Consider the following 22,617-nt stretch of genomic DNA (forward strand, 5'->3'; position numbering starts at 1 on the left):
GCTATTGTTAACAGAATAATGAGCAGAGAGTTATCAAGCGACCAACGGGATCGGCTTTATTGGAGAGTACCTTTAGATGGAGATATGGGGACGCACACTTACTTCAATGACCATTGTCACACGTACAAGCACAAAACAAAACTCAAGCTCGCTCGTGAAAGCGAAAACTCTGCCACCAACCAGTCATTACCTCAGCTACTTCGTAACATTAGCGACCCCTGGAAAATCGGCACCTAAGATGCTGCTGTCGTCATCACGTGACGTGACTCACAGGTGGGTCCCTCCTGGGTCCTCCTCTACCGGCGTGGGATTGCAACGTCTCCCATCAGTTTCAGCGGTACCGGCTCTCTACTTGTGAGACGGGATGCTTCCAGAAGCATAGTGGTGTGACTTGGCCGAAAACGGCATGCAAAAGTCCCACAATTCCTGCTCGACCCATTGTTGTTCTCAACGGTGGTCACTGTGCCTCAGTCTCCTCGTAACAAGTCCCCCAGCACCTCACAGTGCTCACGCTGGCTTTCGCAGTACAAGTAACTTCCTCAGAGCGGGTCCCAGATTTGCACGGTAAGCGACTGGAACAAACTACAAGGTTTGTGCCATTGTTCGTGCAACGGAAGCATTGCTTGTTTGGAGCATTGCATGCAATTGTCCATTGTCCAAATCTCAGAGGCTTATGGCACTTTTTGCCCAAGTTCACAAAGAAGCTGGGACAGCCATGTCCATGGTGCGCGAGACATTACAGCCAGCGGCGGGGACTTTGAAGGCAGTGATAAAATCTGGCAGACCCAAAGGTTTCCAGTGCGGGCACACGTCAGTAAAACGGACAAATGAGAAAACAAGGGAATGGAGATAACAGAGGAGGAAATGAAGCAAGACGGTAACAAATCCACAATGCAAGCAAGGTGGGTGCCACAAAAGCAATTGAAGCAGGTAGTAGCGAGCAAGCTGAGGAGGTGCTGAGGAGCTAAAATGAGACTAAGTGCTACACTTGCCAACAGGGGGCAGGCCGGGCAAGTGAAACTGAGGAAGGAAGGTTTTGACCCGCACTTATCCAGAAGAAAATTGGAGGTCAGGCAGAATTTCGCCCTGGGCCGAGCGCAATGCGTCGTGGAGCAGGAAAAAGTGCATTGGGCGTCTCCTGCTGCTCCTGCTGCACTCCTGAGACTCCTCGATTGTGGCTAGTGAGGGTTAAGCATGTTGTGGACCGACGGCGTGACGCTGAGGTTGATGAGTTAGGTGACTATTTCGCCATCATTGCTCTATTATGTTCTTAAGATGAAATGAACTTTCGATGCGCTCATAGGTCACCACTGCTACAGGTTGATCGTTGCTGTTTCGTTTGCATTGACTGGCAGGACTAGTGTCGATCCCTGTAGCTCCACAAGCACCACCCAGGCCCATGTGCAGGCCGGGTGCGTGATGCTCTTGACAGCCACTTCCTAGTGCAAGTGAAGGATGCGCCTGGCTACTAGTCCATGGCAAGGACAATATAGCCTACGGTAGCAATTACACTAATTTCCAACCAAAAAGCAACAGCTCATCTCTTACGGCCTTTCTCTTAATCTTGCCATAATGCATTTTAACCAATGTGCTCAGCGTAGCCTACCAAACCGGGCTTCGCCTAATAGTCCTTCTAGGTAATCATGAATCATTCAAGTTATGTAATATAGAATAAAACTCCAAGTACAAGCTATCATCATCTTGGACATCAACTGTCTCCCTCCTCGCTGCACAGGCCCTGGCGTAGCCGCTGAAGACACTTGGACGCATTCACGATGTCCACTATATCGGCGTACGACAACCGCCGCTCGTCATCTTGTCTCACAACAGGTTGGTTGGGCAGTTGCGACGTCAGCTGGGATACCAGACTCACCAGAATCAGAGTCGCCAGCGAGTGGGCCAGCCCCAACAGATTGGTTTCGTTCAGCAGGCGTGAGTAAGTCAGAGATAGGCTTCCCAGCCGGGTTGTATCATATGTTTTGGGGTTGGAGTAGTTTGTATCATTGTTGTTGCCGCTCATCGGGGACTCCAGTGTGGGCGAGATTGGACACAGCTCTGAGCCAGCAGAGGTAGTGTCGATGGAGAAATCCAGCGAGTCGCCGCAAACATCAAAACGGAGCTCGCCGAACCCTGGATCGTCCGGGTGGAGACATAGGTCGGGGAAATCGGTGCCAAAAATTGGAATCAATTGGTACCTGATGTAGTAGCAGAAACTGCGAGCTAGCCGCTTGCACAAGCTGTGGGGGACCCACGTACCTTGAATCTTTAAAAACCCACCACGCACACGTTTTATGTATGGATGTAGAGCTTGGGGCGTGGATTCCAAGAGCTTGACAATGTCGGCTTTAGCGTTCGGCTTCACGTGGACAACGCCGTTCTTGTTGCGATGAAGCGCCTGTTCATGAAGCGCTGCTCTCCACAAGCCCGTGAGGTGGGTGTATCCGGTCTCATAATCCCAAATGACCCACTGCGTGGCTAGGGGATACTCGTACACGAGCAAGTGGGAATGGTTTGTACCAAGGGCCAGGGCACTGTACTTCTTGGTGATGATGGAAGGGTAGATGTGGTCGGAGAGATCCTGAGCCACGCGTGGAGGAACCACCCGAAGAGCGTCTTGCAACTCTGTTACGGGAAACCGCTCCTCTGAATCAGGAAAAAGGCGTTTCCCGTTCTGTTTATATGAGTCTTTGAAGTCTCTGAACTGAGATGGGGACCTATCCAGACGGAACCGGAGCACCAGAGTGTGGGGGTCATGTTTGGCCCTCTTGCTGGGCTTTTTCTCCTCGTCGGCCGACACAAACCTGTAGTTATCATTGTAGTACTGCTGAGGAGAAATCATCGGCAATTGCGGTCTGTCGACTAGATGATACCTGTTCAAGGAGTTTGGAACAGGCAGGGGCCCATGAAAAAGTGGAGGAGGCGCAATTGGCACGCTTTCACTGGGGTGTCTTTCGGGCAACAGGGAGTGGAAAACAGGTGCAAAAGGTACCTTTGATATGGAGGGTAAGGCAAGCCCAACAGCGTGTGGCAGACCTGGGGAGCCCTGGTAAGTGTGGTGGTGGTGATGACCCACAGGTGGGAAATGATGGAGAGTCTGATGAGGGTAGCCTCCAGAAGATGGTTGTCGTGAGCCTTTCGTCGGTCCCGAAGGTCCTCTTCTGACCGAAAGACTGGGAAGCGGGACATTGAGCGAGTCTGTTAGGTGGGAAATTGGGGGAAGTGTGTCGAACATTATGGCTGCGAAACGTTTACTAGAACAATGGGGTAATTGTGGAGCACAGGGAAATGAAGATCAGCAATATCCTTATAGATAGTGATCCGAGAGGTCGGATGACTTTGTGTTTTTTTTTCCTATTCCTTTTTTTTTATTTATTTTTTTTTGTTTTAGTTTTCTTTCTCGTTATCTGCTACCTTGTCAAGCAAGCAAGTAAAGTAAGCTTCGAGGCAGTCAGCAGGATGTTGCTCTAGCAAGGATTGTTGCTCGGGTCGAGGCTAGGGCCACGCAGCAAAATCAGGAGACCTGAAAGATAGATATTAAAATAGAATAGGAAAAAAAATGATTAAAAAAAAAGGAAGGGAGCGTCTGATAGCAAATCGATGTTCCACTTCGCTAGACTCTCAACAGTCAACACAACAATGAAATGACAACCCAACAAAGATGAATGCAAGTGTGCCGGGGGTCAAAGCACAGACTGGAAAAATAGTATGGGACTGGAGACGTGAGATTTGACGGAATCTGAGGAGCGAGCGGCTGCGAAGAGCATCTATATATATTGCAGGGGGAAGAGAAGTACGAGACAGGCCGGACAGGCACAGGCAGACATGGAATGAGATATGCCTCAGCAACGCCAGGCATGAAATCGATACATGGGGGTTGGGGCGGGGGAGCGTGAATATGCAGCATATACGTCCTCCGCACAGGGGCCCCCAGGAGACAAGGCGATGCAGAGATAATAGGACACAAACACAAACGCAAAAGGGCTGTGGGAGAGAGTCGACAATTTCTGTCCGAACGGTTTAGGGGTAAGATTTGGACGAGCAACGGAGGAGTGTTCTGGAAGTGAGAATAGGACGAATTGCGAACGTGCGTTGATGCATCTGCATATTGTGTGCGGCAACCGCTGCAAAGCGCTGCCTGACATGCGCTAGAACTGTGTGGGCTGAGAGGATTAGAGCAAGTTGGCGGCTTTGAGTGCGTGTGCGTGTGCGTGTGCATGGCAGCGCGTCGCATCTTTTTGCTCATAGGTTGTGTCCCCTTGCAGGAATCATTGCAGGGGAAGAATGCAGCAGAAGGCGCACGCTCTGCATGGGCTCAGAGGAAAACTATGTCCGTAGTAGGCTTCTTGGGCGGTATCGGCGACCATAGGCCGACCCAATTCAGCGGTTCCGCTCTGCTCGGGACACTTCGTTGACATGGCAACCGGCGGGACTCCAAAGGGTCCCCTGTCTCTGTTTTGTCACTGCGCTGCCTAACCCACCCCGTTTGCCCCAGCCTTTCCCGCTTTCCAAAAGCAGTGCCCTTTAAGCCTGCCATGAGCAAGTCAGACACTCTCTGAGCTGGCCGGCTCTGGCTCCTTCTCTGCACCCTAGGTTGCTCAAGATCCTCCTCGCAATGTAGGGCGGTTAAGCGAGCGATCTCACACAGAGAAGAAAATTAATATCTTGCCGTAGTTCTTTCCCCGGGAATGTGGCTAATTGCTTGCCTTCTTGGTGTCCCCCAACTGTCTTAGCTGCCTCAGCTGCCTCAGCCGCCTCAGTTGCCCCAGCTGCCCGAACAAAAGAGTCGCCTACCACCCCAACTTTCATATGGATTTTGGAGAAGTCGCTCATGACCTGCGCCATTTCCAATGGGGAGGGGCATTGATTACGACGTATTGTTTGTTTTGCGGGCTGGTACCAGCCGTCCTCAAACCACAAAGACGTCAAGTGCCCAGGCTCAGTCCCAGAAAAGCCCAGTGCTCCAGAGACCTTGCCCTTGGAGGCGCTCGAGGTATCGCACGCTTGGTTTATGCGGTGGTTAGTTTCAAATCGCGGCCAGGAGCGAGCGCAAAATGGGAAGAAGAAGAGTCAAAGGTGGATTTCGCAGCCACCACCTCGTCAACTGCCTGGGTGGGGACACGAGACTCGGTTTTGTCTCTTGCGCTGGCCAATGGCAGCAGCGGCCTCTTGTCTACCGCCCAGCACCAGCGCCAGCGCCAGCCAACGGCTCGGTCGAAGCTGCGGTCGCTCTTGCCGACTGACAATGTGTCATTTTCTCCCCCCCAACAATGAGTTCTGACCACTTCTGAGCAGTCCTGAGCGAGCGTGCGAACACACCCCCAAAGGGCGGTTTTGAACCACCGAGCACTGTGCTTCGAGCTCTGGGCCGCGAGCACTGGGTCACTGGAGACAGCCACGCACTGCCTGAGCAAAACGAGAAAAGGCACTTTTTGACAATCACCAATTTCCATTTCCTAGAATTTTTCCCATCACCCGTCATCTTCGCCATATCTTCCACTACAGATCTCCACATGGAACCATTCCTTGTTGGACAATTCCATGTGTGCAAGATCCACTGACACAAGCCACTGAGGGTGCCCTTCGTTCGGTAGGAAGTTTATCGAGGCACCATCGCACACTATTTTTTTGTGCTTTTCTTCTTCTATTTTTTATTTTCTTCCTTCCTTCGCACCAGCCTGCTGTAGAAGCCCTGCCCATTCTCACCTGGCACCATCGCCCCTGGCCTCCTCTCTTCATGCCTCCATGCTTCTGGCCGTGCTTGGCTCGAGGCCAGAGAGACCACATGAAAAGTCGCAATTCTTTTTGGGATCAATGCCGTCAATGCTCCATTGTTCTTTCTCGTGCTGTGCCGCCACAATGGCATTGTGGGGGGTTTTGTCCCGTATTGATGCACACCGACGCCAGACAACTGGCCCTGGCCCTGGACCGAGCGCCGTCGCACACCGCACACCGCACAGCTGCCCACGCTTGTGCTTTCTCCAGACTTCTTCTCCCCAGACAGTTTCCCTAGACGATGGGAGTCGACGAGGGCTTCAGCTCTTTATTTTTTTAGTTTTTTTTTTTTTTTTTTTTATTATTTTGCCTTTATTTTATTTTCTTCTTGGGGCTTTCTTTTCTCTTTCTTCTTTGGGTCTTTTTTGTGTCTGCAGCCTGCTTTTCTTTTGTGGGCCTGCCCGATTCCGCTCTGCTCTTGGTGTTTCACCTCCCCTCTTACTTTCTCGGTGACCTTCTCCACTGCCGGCCTCGCTGAAATATCCTGGCCACTCTTTTGCGGGCCCCCTGCCCATCTAGGCAAGGGGGCCTCTGGGGTCATGCAGAGCCAAACCTTCTATTTTTTAGGCACAGTGCCTCCCGTGGGCGTTTTAGTCCATTAATGCCTTTTACCTGGTTTTTAGTTCATTATCTATCGCCGCCCTTTCTTGCTGCTGGCTCTTTGTCTCGGTGCGTGTGCCGAGAGCCTCACTTCCTACGCTTATCACGGACTTTTCTTCTACTAACGCTACCTCTACTATCGTACATGACATCGGACGATCCCAAATAGCTAGTGTCCAACATTTGCGTTGAGATATTTTTTGCTACGATCTCTTTTTTGGATCTGCCTTGCGACGCTCGATGATTGTGAACGTGAGATTTGTGTTGATCGTCATGTCGCCGCGCATGGTCTCGTCGCAAAACGACATTTCATATTTTCCACTCTCTGGAAATCCAAAAAATTTAGAACCCCTAAGATAGATCGGAGAAATATTCTCAAACTTTCTTTTTATAAAAAGGAAAAAGATCATAAAAAGAAAACACCTTTTTGTGAGATTCGCTTGTCGATCTTGTGTAGATCCCTATTGTTCCCGTCCCTTAGCTTCATGATCTTCGCTTTCCACTCTTGGGGACTTATCCGATCTATGAGAATCGTCATCATCAACGGCTCATTAGCCCCATAAAGATATTCTCCGAGGATAATCGGTTATCGAGTAATCATCGCCGACTAACCCTATGTCTGATTCCGTCCTCTGCGGAACCTTAAAGTGTAGTGCCATGCTTACTTCGTATTGCAAGGATTCGAAAATAATCTGGCAGAAATGTCTTTTTTGTGATGTAAGTGCGGTCAATTTTTTCTTCTTTAGTTCAGATCTTGCAATTAGGCTTTCTGGGTCTATTTTCACTTTTCCGTCAGTTTCTTTTACCACAAATTTTTTCCAAGGCCACAGCACTCTGTTTCAGATTACGTGAAGCTCCTTTGCCAGTACTATTATGCTTCATTCTTTACAAATAATACACGTAGAAGCTTTCACTGTATCCATGTCGTCGTCGCAGATTCAAATCTTCGTGCAAGCTTCTCCATGGATGAATTCATTACTACAGTGAATAAGGTGGTCATTTCCTTTTCTGTTTTGGGGAATTCGGGTCGCTATATTGTACTTAAACTTTCTAATTCTTCAACTTATCGCCCACAGCGTCCAAGAACTCTGTGGTTGTCACATATGACTCTCTATCGGTTCTACCACAAGCTAAGGCCAAATCCTTCGTCATCACACCGTCTTCTTGCACCACACCCACAGTGGCTTTCTCCAACTTGTGAGCAAAGTCCACAACCTCCGGAGTGCCATCCAAACGACCTCTTTGGGCGAGACCCCTGGTCCATGCAAAGATAGAAGCAATAGAGTTAGTGGATGTCTCCTTGCCCTGCTGGTGCTGTCTAAAATGCCTGGTAACTGTGCCATGAGCCGCCTCACTCTCGTAAGCCTTACCGTCGGGAGTCATCAAGGCGGAGGTCATGAGTCCCAAACTGCCAAAACCTTGGGCGACGATATCTGATTGCACATCACCATCATAGTTCTTCAATGCCATTACGAAGCCTCCCTTAGACTTGATCATCTGTGCCACCATGTCGTCAATCAATCTGTGCTCGTACCACAAACCCTTCTCCTCGAACTGCTTAGAGTACTCTGCATCATAAATCTCTTGAAAGACATCCTTGAAGCGACCATCGTATTTCTTCAAGATGGTGTTTTTTGTGGACAAATATAACGGCAAATTCTGGCTCAAGGCCATCTTGAAAGAGGAATGAGCAAATCCTCTGATGGACTCATCAGTGTTGTACATGGCCAAGCCGACACCCCTGTCTTTGTAATCATAAACAGTCTTGGTCACCTTCTCACCTCCATTTTTAGGGGTGAACACAAGCTCCAACTTGCCTGGTTCCTCAATCACCAAATCTGTAGCCTTGTATTGGTCTCCATGGGCATGTCTTCCAATGACAATTGGCTTCTCCCATCCTGGCACTAGACGAGGAATTCTAGGGATGATGATCGACTCTCTAAAAACAGTGCCGCCCAAGATATTCCTAATAGTACCATTGGGCGACAACCACATCTTCTTCAATTTGAACTCTGCCACACGAGCCTCATCCGGGGTAATGGTGGCACACTTGATACCCACACCGTGCTCCTTGATGGCATTGGCAGCATCCACCGTGATCTGGTCATTGGTTTTGTCTCTGGCCTCGATACCCAAGTCGTAGTATTTTAAGTCGACGTCCAAGTATGGGTTTATCAATTTGTCTTTGATTCTTGCCCAAATGATCCTCGTCATCTCGTCACCGTCCATTTCGACCACGGGATTCTTCACTTTGATCTTACCGAGTGCTGCAGCAGACGACGAGAACGTGCGGGTATTTTTAAAACCTCTCAACATCATAGATGTAATGCTTTAGAGTAGTTGAAGATTAATGACTGCAACACTTACAATCGAGGAAATTTTCGGCCCGGCACCCACCGCGGGTGGCCGCTATCGGGACAGGCAACAAGTAGTGCGGATTAGTCACCCTGGGAACAGATGTCTCAAGCAGAGACCCACACTAGAAAAGCTGTTAAGAACTAAGCAAAATTGTATATTTCTGCTTGTGTGCGTCAACTGATCAAAATTGACTCGAACTGTTATCCTAAACATCATTTTGCGTAGTTGGTAACCCCGAGAGGGTCGTTTTTGCAGCCATCCTTGCAGGAAAGGGGGTGTGAAGATCTCTGGGTATATATAAGCTACCCGTTTTCCCTACCCAGTTTTGTGCTTTATACATCATGTTTAAAGGAAACTGCTTTGTTTGCAACAGCAGCGCCGCCTGCAACCTTGTCTTCACCGCCAGCTATCGCTTGTGCGCCTCATGTCAAAGCGAAGGTTTGTTATTAACCCTTAAACCGTAGCTACCCAATCAGTAAACGCTAACTTAGTCAGTTTCATCTCGATGTGTGCAATGCTCACTAGTCAATGAGAATGACAATTATTGCGTCGCCCACAAGGATCACGAAAAACGCTCGGAAGATCCAAGGTCTGCCCCTGTTCGGGTTACGCTCGCAACTGCCTTACATGCGATTAACGGGCTACTTTCAGAAAAAGAATGTGCTGTATACTCTTTAAAGGCTTTTCAGGCCTGTAAGGATATGAGCAACAAAAGAAAGCGACTTCCTTACGGGCTTACCAGGGCAGAGAGCTTGTTGACCGAATTGATGTACCTTCGCGTCGAAACACGGGCGTTGCGGTTGAAGAACCGCAGATTGAAGCATCAGCTCTCCTCAGCATTTCTTCCTCAGCCAAAAATACAGCATATTCATGCACCTGTTGTCATGGATTCCATGCGGAATGCCAAAAGCATGGGCGTGAACCTGGACTTGCCTCCGCTCGCGGAATCACCAAGGCTTCCTCCACTCAAGGGAAGCCCTATCAAGATATCAGGAACGAAGTTGCCACCCCTAAAAAAGGTTTTGCTGGACATCGGGGTGTCCAAATGATGCTTAAGAAAAATATCTACGAATATTCTGGGGACTACCTAGCGTATTTTCTCTTGGGAAGCTTAAGGTCTGTGGGCCCATACTTAATGGGCGTCTTGCATATAGTGCCGTTGAATTACAAAGATGGAATTAGAGGGCTCACTTTTTTCTGGTGCTACCTAATACTTCTTCTTTCTCATCAAAACTGCCCTGTTCGGCAAATCCCGCCCTGTTTAGAGCTTCTTGTTCCTATCTGTGCTTGCTATCTTTGGTTGCTTCGTAGAACACTTCCAATTCAACCCAATCCGACTCGTGCACTCAGTGACTGGCGGCAACCCAGCACTAGCACTGTAATTTTGTAACATGAGTGACGAGCCATTCAGTTCTGAGTACTTTCAGCATTTACTTACTTCGCTCACTCTTAACTCCCGTGCGCTCATTACAGAGCTTACGACATTAGCAGAACGCCATATTGACAAGGCCAATATCATTGTGTCTCTCATTGAGGAGAGAATCTTGAAGATTCTACCGAAGTATAAGCTATACAGCTTCTATCTCATGGACTCCATCGTCAAGAATATTGGAAACCCTTACAATTTGTTGTTTGCCAGGAACCTTCATAAGATATTCACAGAGAGCTATCTAGTGGTCACGGACACCATCACCAGACAGCATCTTATCAATTTATTCAAAACATGGCTCACGGGCAAAACGGTGACTGGAGCAGAGGTGTTCCCGCACGAGGTACTCATGAAGATTGAGCAGTTCATCATTAAAGCAACATCATTGAATAGCTCAGGACAGGAAAATGTAAGAATCACAAGAGACACGCTTTTACGAGAGGCTAATTACATGCTCCAGTATGTGATCGCGATGGACGAAGATCTAGAGAGGTTTGAGGAGCACGAAAAGAAGTACATCGGCCAAGCGAAGAAAGACCAAATTCGTCTTTTCCACAATATCAGAAACAAGTTGATCTTGAACATCAACAACATCAGTGAAACGGTTATGGTGAGTTCCAAAAACGAGCTTGATAAAGTTAGAGACCAATATGCGAGCGATCTTCAGCAGATAAGGCGTGCTCTAGATGATCAGAGTTTCCAGCAGCTGGGGCTTTTTAGAGACATCATGGAACAGAAACAATGCATTCTCGAAAAAGAAAATCACAAGCACATTGAGATCAATCTCGTGCCGAAGAACTTTGATCCTGCAAAACTCTTGTCTAATGACGAGGATCTTGCATTCGATGCATACGTGAAAGGCTGGGGCTTGCCAATCGTGAGCAAGGAAGAGGACATGATGGTTACAGAACACCACACACCACCAAAATCAGAGGATGTACCAATGGACGATACGTCTTTGGCTGCACAGCTTGGGCTCAATGTCACCTCGTTTAATTTCTCAGAATCCTTCTTGGGAAGCCCGAAGAACGAGCTTACACATATCACACCCACACAGACTTCGAATAGTCACGATGAAAATGGTGACGATGATGATGATTATGGCTACGATCCAGAGCAAGCAATGAGCGACCAGGAATTTTCACTCATCACGGGAGAGTCCTCAGAAAGCAAGGATCCGAATACATTCACTGGAAAGTCCAGTATGAAAAGACCCAGCGCCCCCGACGAGAAGGTGGTGAAACGTGTCCGGTTTGAGGTTTAGGGTGGTTCAAATCGAACGATAAACGGGCACCTCTCAAGCGGTTTACAACTTGAGGAGTAGATAGATTACAGATACCAAACGTCACGACTGCAACGGCACAAGGATAATAATTACTGTAATATACATCAGCTACATCAAGATCTCATTTCTGATAGTAGAGAGTCTCACTTACATTATCCATTTCAATGAATATTTGATTTATTATATACAACCAACCGTATAAAGCAGGCGTACTAATGAAAAATGTGACCCACTTAGAGGTTACCAGCTCTCTTCATGTGGACATATGCGGTGATGAATGGGAATGAGAAGAAAAAACCAAAAGTTCCCCACCATTTCAAGGCGAATGGGATCTTGGTGTTTTTAACCTTGAAAGGCAAATTGGAATAGAGACCAGTGGCTGGCTCACCAAAAACCTTGTTCATGGCTCTTGCGGAGGTCTGGAAGTTTCTGGAAGCTCTAGTGGTTCTCAATCCTAATCTTGTGATCATCATTTTAGGAGACTCTTTCGTTTTAGATGGGTTAATCTAAGTTCTTTTTCGTTAAAATCAACTCATTCGCTGGGTGAACCACCCGTACACCAGGTATTAGAAGAGTCGCACCACTATGTGCCACTCACTATGAGCAGTGATTTCGACACCTCCAATTGGCTGTTGTCGCGCTTTGCTGCCCACTTGTTGTTCCACTTTTCACTCCCATTTCTCTGACCTGCAGACAACTCTGGCCTATGGGCCCTCACAATTTCAATCTTCATCCACCTTCATCACACTCCATCAATTATTAATCACAATGTCTGCCATCGCCCCCATCACCGGTACTTTGAGAAGAAAAATCATCGCTGACATCACCATAGGATTTGGCTGTGGCTTTGTGTTGGCTGGTCTCTACTGGCAGTACGAGCACAAGCCATTGGTCGCAAAGAGAGAGGCCTTCTACGCTAAGTTGAAGGCCGAAAAGGAAGCAGAGGACTCCGTCTGAGGGCTGGCCTCACCACGACACGAGACTGCTTCTTGATAGAAAAGCTAGCGGTTGCATACTGTGCTATACATCATCCATCTCTATTCCTTTGCATCAATAAACGATTATAATCCTGAGAATGATGTTGTCAATCTGTAGTTGAGCGTTCATTGAGTCACCACATCAATAAGCTTGCGGTTGCTCACTAAGCCAGTAGTCAAAACAAAGAGGTGCTTGTTTTGTGCTGCAAGTCGGTTTTTCAAGTATCGAAGTACAGTGATCTCGCCTCTAGTTATCCCTCCGACGAACACAGCGATAATATACTCAGGCCGGGAGTTCTTTGTGGTGTCCGATTTACGGTTATCCAGCTCATCGCATATGTTTTTGTCTATGGTTTGGCCTTTGAACATTGCGTCCAAGTTGAGACGTTCCCAATTTGGCCTGCGGTGGATGTTGTTCACAGGCTTGTACTTCAAAAATTCACGATAGTAGAGCGACTCAATGAGACGAGCAGATAATGGGACTGTAGCTGATGGGTAAACAAATGACGGGTTGGGGTAGTCAGAAAGACTTTCAATGACAACTTCCTCGTTTTCTTCCTCCAAGGGATGTAAGTTCCAAAACTTGCTAATTAGCGTGTATGTTGACTTGTACACATCTTGACCACCAGTGATCCCGAGAGAGTTCACATCGTCGTATGCCTTGTCCAGCAAAGGAGCATTGTCAGCTTTGCCACCGGTCTCGATTGATGTAGTGGTGGTAGTTGTTTCGATCTCCGATTTTCCAAACGTAAAACCACTGAAAAAGTCTGTCCCCTTGTTCACGGACTTAATAATCTTTAAGTCAAGTAATTTCCGAAGTGCAAGCACAGCCGAGAGGCCATACTCTGTATGAATGCGGTCCTCGATTTGATTGAAGTCTTTTGGTCTGATTCCATCGTTTATTAACGATATTAAGGCGATGAAACTCAATGCGATTGAGGAATCACAACCCTGGTTCATCATTTGGTGGAACTGGGCAATCTGTTTTCTGTAATCAATGTTAAAGATCTCGTTTTGTAGCTCAACCCAAACCTCCCGAATATCATGCTTGTAGTCTTCTTGATTATTCTTCTTTATCTTCTCAAGAATGGCTTCGCTAAGTGCAGTGTGTTTTCTGACCAACTCTTGCTTTGTTGTGAGGCTTCCCAAGTTTTTCACGAGTTGTTTTATTTCTTGTAGATCTGTCATTTTATCACGATTACCAATCTCCAGCTGGATATAGCGTGCAAGCTTATTGAGCTTCATACCGATAGATGCGAAATTGAGATCCTTGAGAATATCAAAGAGCTCGTCATTAAGTTTATCCCCAGTACTAAGTATGTTGTTTAGCTCGTCCTGCGTGCCAAACAAGTCATCAAGAAGGCCCATGTAGTTTAAGTGATCGAGCAAGAGTGGAAAATAATCTAGGTTTCTTTCGATGATTACTAAGTCAGTATTTCCTTTGAGCTTGGATAGGTAGAATTCCCGCTCATTCAGACTGAAGCCCGATGTAAGATACTCTGGTAGTTTGTCGTTCATAAACATATTGGAGAGTGCAACAGAATGGTCTCCCTTTGCGAAAAGGTTCTTGAACTTAAGGGTAATATCAGGCTTCGTGTAGTCAACGATCTGGACCAACGCCGTGGAGAGCAGCAATAGTTGCTGCATTGGATTTTCAAAGTACAGCTGTAGTCCACCATTATCCATGTTCAACGAAAATACAAAGTCCTCGACGCATGTAGGTAGCGTCTTCCAGTTCAACAAGCGCACACTCTGATTGATGCGGATAGTGTTTTGTGACAAGTCAATATTGATAGCATTTTTGAAAAGATCGTCAGGAGGTGATCCTAAGATTTTGCATATCTCGTAGTACACGGCCCGGCCAAGGTCCTTGACGATCAAGTTTACCCTAACCTTCTGGCGGCTCACATGGGGCCAAATATCGCCAAAGAGCTTCAAGCTCTCATGGTTGTCCTCAATAATGATAATCAAGCCACCATAGTTTGTAAGGTATTGCAGCACATCGTCCGAAGAAGCCAATGTCTCGAGCCACACGACTCGATCGAACTTGCCCTTGGATTTGAGCTCAGTTAGGGACGTGAGGTGATTCAAGAGTTGCGAGAGCTTTTGCGACGTAATGAAAAGATTGTCTGAAGTCAGGATTTTCCTGAGCACCAGAAAGAGATTTTCTGCTGTTCTCTCATTGAGCAGAGGCCCCAATTCTGCAGGCTGCTTCGTCATTCTCCTAGGCGGTTCAGAGTTAGTATTGAGAGGTGCAGGAAATACACTATGCGGTTGCAAAAAGCCCATGAGTATACAGATAAAAGTTCGGTTTACTGTATACTTACCTATATCAATATCTAAAGATGGGCCTGCTTTTCGAGCCCGTTAAAATGAACCAAGCCTTCTTGGATAATTGTGGCCACGTGCTGGCCCGCCTCGTTGTACATCTCTGCTTCCAAGAGGACCCTGTTGTTGATGAGACGCACCGCTTTGAAGCCAAAGGCTACCCACTGCGTACAATCAAAGTCGCTATCGTGGAAGTAGATGATATGGTCAAGTGAAACAGAAAAATAGTGGCCCGTCTGGTTTAAATTGACGGTGGAAATGCGCAAGACTCGAGCAAGGCGAGTCAAGAACAACGAGTCAGATAATACACCGAGCCCGACGAACTGAAACGCAGAGTCCTTGATCTTGAGGTTCCCATCTCCCAACCGCACAAAAAAAGACATCTTTCTCTCCGTGACAGGCACTTTATCCTCGTACTTTGTGTCTTCCAACAGCACGAACTGGTGTGGGATTTTGTGGTAGATGTACCTGTTAGCGGACCTTTTGTCCACCGCCATGTCCTCTCTGCGCTCTTCAAGCAACCACCGCGGAAGAGGTGTCTGGAAAGAAAAAGGCTTCAGCTTTATAGGTTCACCGTCGTCGTCTGGATCGTACTCCTCGCCTCGAGCAGCGGCTTCTTTCTTCTTCTGCTCCTGTCTCTCCTCATACTCGTAGTACTCTCTCTCCGACTGCCTGAAACAGTTCTTTCTGGTCAACGAGATGTTGGCAATGTACCTGATCTGCTTATCTTGCCACGCCTTGACGCTTCGGTTGCAAAAAGTTTTACCGTTGGAAATCTCCTCCACTGTCCATTTCACTCTGTGCTGGTCACTCACGCTCTTGACAAAGTGGGAATGAAGCGAGTGTGGGGTGAATCCCTCTGGCGCTGTTCTGATCGCAGCGAGAAGTGCTTGTCCCGCCAAATTGCCTCCATAGACACCTTTGGACTTCTTCAGCGGTTTGGTGAGTCTGTGGTTCAGTACAAACACATGAGTGTCGCCATCAGGCTTGACCTGCTTTATGCCGAGGGCATCCTCAAAGTCGGTCATTCGCTCGGCGTAGATATCGGAAAGGTTGACCATGCAAAGCGGTTAGGGATAGGGCTTGACAATTCTAATTTTCTCTTTATCCTTAGTTATATACCGCCGGTAGCACTTTGAGTCGGAATCGGCGCATGCGGGTGCCGCCTTTGTATGGAGAGAGCGGCGAGAGAGTGAATGTGAGAAGTCCGCGGTCCATATGGCGGGGAGAAGCGAGGAAGGTGAAGGTGAAGGTGAAGGTGAATTTGGGCAAACAGAGAGGCCCCGGGAAAAATCAGAACATTTTGTCTCATGGTGACTAGTTAATGATGGGCTGAATTTGTGGTCTCTATATTTTGATGCTCTGGTCGTTTTATGGATGTTCTTGGGATATTGTGGGGCACTCCACAACGGTTGCAAAATGTGAGACTTATCTCCGGAGGACGTAGATAACAGCCTCCGTGGAAGATGTTTAACGGTAAAAGCAATCTTTTTGATACGTCATCATGAATCCAACTAAAAGGATGTTGATGTGAAAAACCAATTGAAGTAGACTCTAACGTTCTACTTTGGCTTGCGTCTTTAAACAACTTTCCACAAAAGCCATCTTCTCTTACATCTACAATGCCGTCTAATTTAGCGTTCATTGTTCGTTTCTAGCATAAGTTTCTCCGTACAAAGCTTACAATAAATATATATTTACCCGTCAGGGTCCTCCCACTCGGACCTCATTCACACACCTCACCGCCCTAAAGCTTATAGGTGGCTCCCTTGGCTCTGTCAGCCAAAGCGAGCGGTACAAACGTGAGGGCCTCCTGGATCACCGTGGCAACGTGCTTTCTTTGTCTCGAGTAGATCTTGACGCTGCACAACACTCTGTCGTTGGCCAATCTCTCGAAGTTATAGTCCATAAACATAAAGTCGGTCGGATCAAAGTCGCTGTCGTGGAAGTACACCGTGTGGTCCAACGACACCCTGAAGAAGTCCAATGCACCTTTCGACATCAAGGGAATCCCGAGCGCTCTCACCATTGTCATCAAGAAATACGAGTCCGATCCAAAAGTGAGATCAATGTGTCTCTGCTTATCTGGGTTCTTGGCCTTGCTCAAGTCATCGTTCACCTTGAAGAACCCTCCATAGTGACGGTAAGGGATTTCAAGAGAGAGCTCTTTTTTCAGTGGGTTCTCTCTCATCACTTCTGGTGGAAGCACCGTAAGCAAGTTCCCATTGGTGTGCTCAAACGAGGGAAGCGAGTCGAGCTTCTTCACGTACTTATCGAACCATGGATGAGGGCTGCTTGTGAACTCTATTGGAATCTTTGTTCGAGGATGGTACTTCTGATCGTCGCCAAGCTGGGCAAACTCCTTCTTCCTTTGGTCAATCAGATTCTTTCGCACAAACGACACCGTCATGATGTAACAGAGCTGGTTTGTGTGCAGCTGGTACGTCTTCACCAACCTCGAGCAGTAGTTTCTACCCTGAGACGTCTTTTCTACTTCGAACCGCATCTTCAGCTGGTTCAGCCCAGCCTTGAGAAAATGCGAGTGGAATGAGTGTGGAGAGAATTCTGGGTCATCCACGGAATCATAAGCGGCCAGCAAACTCTGCGCTGCAAACTCACCACCATATACACCTCGAGCGCCTTCTCTGAAAAGTTCTAATGGGTATTTTCCTTCGTACTCCGTGTCCAGCTTCTTAATCACGGAGAACTTTTCCTCCATGCGGGAGACGTTTGGGTTTTCGTAAAGTTCTTCAAGACTCATATGATGTGTGAAGTTCCTTTATTTGAGAAGAATTTGAGAAAAAAGTGTCTGTTATAAGTACTCTAGTTTTTTGGGCGGGCTTTATATTTTCTCGTTATACGTGCAACCGAGGTTATATCGCTTCCCGCATGCTGCTGATGAGTCTGCGGTGTACGGGTTTTATGCTAAAGAATTGTGGAGATCTCTGTGTCCCCTGTAATTTCTTTTACACGAGCCGTATTTTGCTGGTTCTATGTACGCAGTGCGCTGGATGAAGTCCACAAAAAGCTTTCACGTACTGAAGCAGATGCCAGCAGATATTGATCAATGTGCTTTTTCCTTCATATTCTGTGCTTGTTGGGAACTCCAGGCCTCATGTAGGTTAGCCCTTCTTGTATCACTGTTGCTACACAATTGCCTTCCTTATTGTAGAAGTAGCCGCGCACCAACGCTCGATTGTTTCTCAAGATCTTAAACTGGTACGTTAACGTCAACCAGTCCTTGACAATGTTAAACGCATTGAAGTCGTCAGAATGGAAGTACAAATGGTGGTCAAGAGACATGGCATTGTAGTGGAAAATGTGTAATGCATTCAATGTGACATTCATGATGTTTCTTGCATCTTTATCTTCATCAAAGCTTTCGTAAGGGTTTTCCACCGTTGGATTCCAGTGGAGATGCAAAACTCTGGCCAAAGTTGTAAGCAATGCTGAGTCCGAAAGATCGGCCAATCCCACATAATTATATTTCGGGTCCACCATATTACTCTTCTTTGGTTGTTGGAGCCCGCTCCACACGGTAATCCATCTTTCAGCCGCCCGAAGGTTGTCCTCCTCGGGACACAACGTGTAGTCTTCAAACTCCTTCGAGAATGCATTTCGCACAAAGTCAGTATGAGTGATAACTCTTAGTTCGCTAGGGTCAGGGTACTTTCGAAAAAGCGGAGGCGGAGGATGCATAATGTTTAAGTCCCCAGACGTCACCGTCTTACCTTTCTTGATCAAAGAACTTAACGCTGTGTAGATAATGACGTCTTTTTGAATTACCTTGATTTCTCTCATGCAAAAGTTTCTTCCGTCGTGCAACCTGGTTACTTTAAATGTATATGGAATTTTGTGGGAACCAGCTTTGATGAAATGGGAGTGAAACGAGTGTGGAATAAAGCCTGGTGCTGATTCCATCGCCACTAATAGCGTCTGAGCACATGTGTGGCCACCATAGACGCCCCTGGCGCCTGCAATTGGAAGTCTCAAAGGATGAGCACCAACCCAGGTGTTTTCGTCAACTTTGATCACACGAAACGCTTCCTCAAAATCACCTGGATCGTGATTTAAGTCATTTGGTGGGGAAAGGGCCATGGTAATCTTTGTAGCGTACAGAATTGTGAATAGTAGGGTCGTGCCGGCTCTTTATAAGCTATTGTCGCAAAACACTAGCTCCGAACAAGAATACAGTTTCACCCCGCACTGAATTTGTTGAAGATCTCTCATAAACGGTTTGCGCATAATAAGGGTTTGTTTCACGTGCAGAGTCTGCGGCATGTGCGAACCCTCAGGATAGAACAATAACGTCGGCACAAGTGGTCCAGTAGTTGCCGATTATGTCTCGTAAATTTATGAGGGTTTGTGCCCAACAAGTGTGTCTGTATAAACGAGATTGAGCCTAGCAGTTGTTATAAATTACTGAGACTCAAAACTCAACTCATCTAAATTTCTCATGATACTTCTTTGAAATACGCTCCTGTTCATCTTTTGAAAGATGCCCAGCTCTTTGCAATGGTTTTGCCGCAGATCTGGAAGGTAAATAGTCAGAGAGAGCAATTTCCGGCTCCTCAGTGGTAGCCTTAGGGTTTAATTCATCCATTGAGTAGAGCGAGCCATTGATTTTCAGGTACCGAGGGGGGGCCAACCGGCAATGGGTCTTCAGTTCAAATTGGCGCTTCTTTAGAGCATAACTATCGCTGCCGTCTTCATCAAGCTGACACGTCGCCAACGGACTGAGACCAATCAATTGTCTCTGCTTATCGGTGAGAGGCAAGTCGTAACATTGGTCTTGCGGTCTTGCAAGACGAATTAGGCTGATTATTATGCCCAAGATAAAAATCCACTGCACATGACGTACGTGTGGCCATATCGTGGGAATGATGCCTTCCTCGTTCTCAATGTAGCGAGCCCAGGCGGCATGTCTTCGAAGAACTTGTGAGTACTGATGGTTGAGCTGGTATAATTTGTAGAGGTACTCCACAAAGAGTAGAAGCAAGTGTAATGCTACCAACCTAAAGACGTTCAAGCAAAGAGTTTTAAATATTATTTCCTTGTTGACTTGCCTGCCCAATGCTTCTCTCATGACTGGACTGATCCATGTCCCCGTAGGTGTTGATTCCGAGAGCTCTTCATCATTCTCCTCACCATTCCTCTCTTGTGACTGCGAAAATGGTCGGGAAATTGTGTGTTTTTTGGCCAGATGAGGTCTAGGCGGGAGAAACCCATCTGGAAGAAGGTTTCTCCTTTGATATAATGGCTTGTAAAAAACCAGTGGTTTGGATATTTCCTCTGTTGTCAGGTTCATGAAAAGCTGATCTTTCTCCTTTGAGCTCAATGGCATTCTCGCCCTCGCAACTTGCAAAGAGGCTGCTGATACGGGAATAAGGTCATTTAGGTTGTTAAAGTTCGAATACTGTGCCGATCTATTGTTTGTTGCCGTGGTTAACTGATGTTTAGTGGTTTGGTGAATTTGTCTACCTTCGCTGATCTCATGTAGAATCAGATTTACATCCGGGTTAGGAAGACGTCTCAAGGGTGTTGAAGCCGGATCTCTGGATTTATCAGTATCTTCAAAGAATGAGCCTGTTCCAGAATAGAATTTCACTGATTCGGGTGAGTTCATGTTGTTGTCGTGATGTACATACAAGCTTACGCATAGAGATGGCCATACAGCTATTTGCAGGACATATCGATGAAAGTTTACATGAGTTTGGATTAACGATGACCTTACCAATGTGTGTATAAATAAATGAGTTATGAAATAGTAGATTGAATAGGGAGTTGAAAATATATACCGTTATGGGTGACAAAGGGCGGAGATGTGCAACCACGGTATGTAGGCAAAATCCTGACTGGAATCTACGTCACTGAAGGGTAAAATCTTCTTGAAAGGCTTTATAGTTTGCCAATGTATCAATGTTCCCAAGTGGTACGATTGTTGGCCTTCCATGGGAACACTGTGTGAAGAGTCGACACTTTCCCAACTCACCTATCAAGTGCGCCATTTCGTTGGTGGATAATCGCTTGCCAAATTTGATCGCTAGCTTGCATGACTTCGTAGCAAGTACTTCCCTAATAGGTTTAGGTATGCGTTCGATCGTCCTGAACCAGTCGGTGGAGTGGCATCTGAAGAGATTGTCCTCATGAAGCACATCCGCTAATTCGAACATAAATGACCTCAATGAAGAGATGTCAATAGCCTTTGAAATCAAAACTGCTGGTAAATGGGTGATCGCAATTTTGCTATCTTGCAAAGCAAAATCGATGCCAAACGACCTGAGATAGTCTTTTCGAGCCACCAAGTCATTCATATGAGCAGCTTCAATGTCTATCTCAATTGCAACTGGACACTTTACACGCATGTCTATGAATGGATCATGAAAGCTGTCTAAGAATTCTTGTAATAGCTCTTCGTAGATGACTCTTTCGTCGCAAGCATGCTGGTCAGCGATATATATATGCTGCTCACTTTTGATGAGGATAAAGGAGGAGTCAACCTGATTGATAACGTCAGGGCCGCTTTTGAAGAGATCTTGAGAGACTTCTCTTATATTTTGTGTATCATCTTCACTCTCGGATGAAATTGTACACGAAGTAGATGGTGAAGCCTGCTCCGCCACATTCACACGGCCCCTTCTCGGTGTAATTTTGTTTGCATTGTCATCCATAAACACAGAGCTAATAGCTTTCCTTACACTGTCCAAAATTTCTTTGTGAACTGTGGAACGCTCCGGCATGAAATTAGAGAGTAGGCGTCGAGATGTAGAAGTCGATGTGACCAAGATAACGTAGCCAGTCTGGTTATCAATCGATTGATTGAAATATCCTTTCATGCTCCCGTACTTTAATTGAAAAATATAGCGTCCAATACTCATGCACCATTCCTTTGGTGGATACAAGGAGCGGTTCTCAAAAAAGACAAATTTTAGGTCCCGCATCAAAATAGGTTCTTGTGTAATATACATGTCTATCGCTGTGTTGTGGTCTTGGAAATGATAAAAATCAAGCTTTGAGGGGCCAAATAGGGTGACAAATAAATCAGGTATTGTAGAGCATCCTCGTGTGTCCAACACCTTACGAACTGAGGACTTTTCATCCATCGATTCAATTAAATAAGCTTCGACAGTCGTTTTGGAAGTTGCCAAACTCATAAATAGCACTCTCCATATGCTTCTCATTAGCTTGGCAACCTTACGCTTGGCAAGCTCCCAGCGAACGGGAAATGGTCCAAACAACCGCAGAATCATCACCACAGTACCATGAGGTCCAAAGCTCGGTCCAAAGAAGTCATTAAGAACACGATCTATCTTTTCATCTTCGTCGCCAAGGACCTTACTCTGCCATCTCGAACCACCTCTCTGCTTGGAATACACCACCACGCAGCTGCTGGTGTTATATAATGCATAAAGTGCCTCTCCACGATAGCCATAACTTTGTGATGAATCATACTTAGACGTATGATTTGCGAGGCCCACTTTTGGTAAATCCTCTTCAGCAATTCCCTCGCCATCGTCTTCTACACATAAGCTTAATGTGTCAAAGTGAAACTTGAGGGTGATGTGTCTAGCGCCAGCGTCAATGGAGTTTTGAACCAATTCCCGTACGGCAGCTTCAGGAGATTCCACTAGTACGCTGCCTCGTAGCTTGGACACTGTGCCTGAGTCCAAGCATCGGATCATAGCATTGGTGATTACAGAAGAGTGTAGGTTAGTAACTTCCACAATGCGAAGTGCATATTTTACCCTTTTCAGACCTAGCTGGTATCTGGCCTAATGCTGGTGTTGGGAGTCGGGGGTATTCAAAGCAACCACTAGCATTTCTTTAAAGTCAAGCTACTAAAATAGACTACTATTTGATTTCCATTT

General features: G+C 46.7%; 9 protein-coding genes across 9 annotated transcripts; 1 reads left to right on the forward strand and 8 right to left on the reverse strand. All coding sequences in view use genetic code 12, as the record gives it.

Annotated features, from left to right (window-relative positions):
- Positions 1 to 1,708: 1,708 nt before the first annotated feature.
- Positions 1,709 to 3,232, reverse strand: CJI96_0001713 (uncharacterized protein; the record flags this gene model as incomplete). The annotated part of the gene is made up of 1 exon (XM_029035244.2): positions 1,709 to 3,232. The coding sequence occupies one exon, from the start codon at positions 3,230 to 3,232 to the stop codon at positions 1,709 to 1,711; it is 1,524 nt and encodes a 507-aa protein (XP_028890486.2).
- A 4,190-nt stretch (positions 3,233 to 7,422) lies between these two features.
- Positions 7,423 to 8,688, reverse strand: IDP1 (isocitrate dehydrogenase (NADP(+)); the record flags this gene model as incomplete). Its single annotated transcript, XM_029035245.2, has 1 exon — positions 7,423 to 8,688. One exon carries the CDS (start codon positions 8,686 to 8,688, stop codon positions 7,423 to 7,425), a length of 1,266 nt encoding a protein of 421 aa, XP_028890487.2.
- Positions 8,689 to 10,121: 1,433 nt separating this feature from the next.
- CJI96_0001715 (uncharacterized protein) lies at positions 10,122 to 11,423 on the forward strand (the record flags this gene model as incomplete). The annotated part of the gene is made up of 1 exon (XM_029035247.2): positions 10,122 to 11,423. One exon carries the CDS (start codon positions 10,122 to 10,124, stop codon positions 11,421 to 11,423), a length of 1,302 nt encoding a protein of 433 aa, XP_028890489.2.
- A 1,124-nt stretch (positions 11,424 to 12,547) lies between these two features.
- On the reverse strand, positions 12,548 to 14,641 carry VPS33 (tethering complex ATP-binding subunit VPS33; the record flags this gene model as incomplete). The annotated part of the gene is made up of 1 exon (XM_029035248.2): positions 12,548 to 14,641. The coding sequence occupies one exon, from the start codon at positions 14,639 to 14,641 to the stop codon at positions 12,548 to 12,550; it is 2,094 nt and encodes a 697-aa protein (XP_028890490.2).
- Positions 14,642 to 14,760: 119 nt separating this feature from the next.
- Positions 14,761 to 15,810, reverse strand: CJI96_0001717 (acyl-CoA thioesterase II; the record flags this gene model as incomplete). The annotated part of the gene is made up of 1 exon (XM_029035249.2): positions 14,761 to 15,810. The coding sequence occupies one exon, from the start codon at positions 15,808 to 15,810 to the stop codon at positions 14,761 to 14,763; it is 1,050 nt and encodes a 349-aa protein (XP_028890491.1).
- A 686-nt stretch (positions 15,811 to 16,496) lies between these two features.
- CJI96_0001718 (acyl-CoA thioesterase II) lies at positions 16,497 to 17,510 on the reverse strand (the record flags this gene model as incomplete). The annotated part of the gene is made up of 1 exon (XM_029035250.2): positions 16,497 to 17,510. The coding sequence occupies one exon, from the start codon at positions 17,508 to 17,510 to the stop codon at positions 16,497 to 16,499; it is 1,014 nt and encodes a 337-aa protein (XP_028890492.2).
- Positions 17,511 to 17,830: 320 nt separating this feature from the next.
- Positions 17,831 to 18,847, reverse strand: CJI96_0001719 (uncharacterized protein; the record flags this gene model as incomplete). The annotated part of the gene is made up of 1 exon (XM_029035251.2): positions 17,831 to 18,847. The coding sequence occupies one exon, from the start codon at positions 18,845 to 18,847 to the stop codon at positions 17,831 to 17,833; it is 1,017 nt and encodes a 338-aa protein (XP_028890493.1).
- A 343-nt stretch (positions 18,848 to 19,190) lies between these two features.
- On the reverse strand, positions 19,191 to 20,375 carry CJI96_0001720 (uncharacterized protein; the record flags this gene model as incomplete). Its single annotated transcript, XM_029035252.2, has 1 exon — positions 19,191 to 20,375. One exon carries the CDS (start codon positions 20,373 to 20,375, stop codon positions 19,191 to 19,193), a length of 1,185 nt encoding a protein of 394 aa, XP_028890494.2.
- A 241-nt stretch (positions 20,376 to 20,616) lies between these two features.
- On the reverse strand, positions 20,617 to 22,431 carry MLH3 (mismatch repair protein MLH3; the record flags this gene model as incomplete). The annotated part of the gene is made up of 1 exon (XM_029035253.2): positions 20,617 to 22,431. The coding sequence occupies one exon, from the start codon at positions 22,429 to 22,431 to the stop codon at positions 20,617 to 20,619; it is 1,815 nt and encodes a 604-aa protein (XP_028890495.2).
- Positions 22,432 to 22,617: the final 186 nt, after the last annotated feature.

Source organism: Candidozyma auris, chromosome 2, assembly GCF_003013715.1.
Source record: "Candidozyma auris chromosome 2, complete sequence".
Lineage (NCBI taxonomy): Eukaryota > Fungi > Ascomycota > Pichiomycetes > Serinales > Metschnikowiaceae > Candidozyma > Candidozyma auris.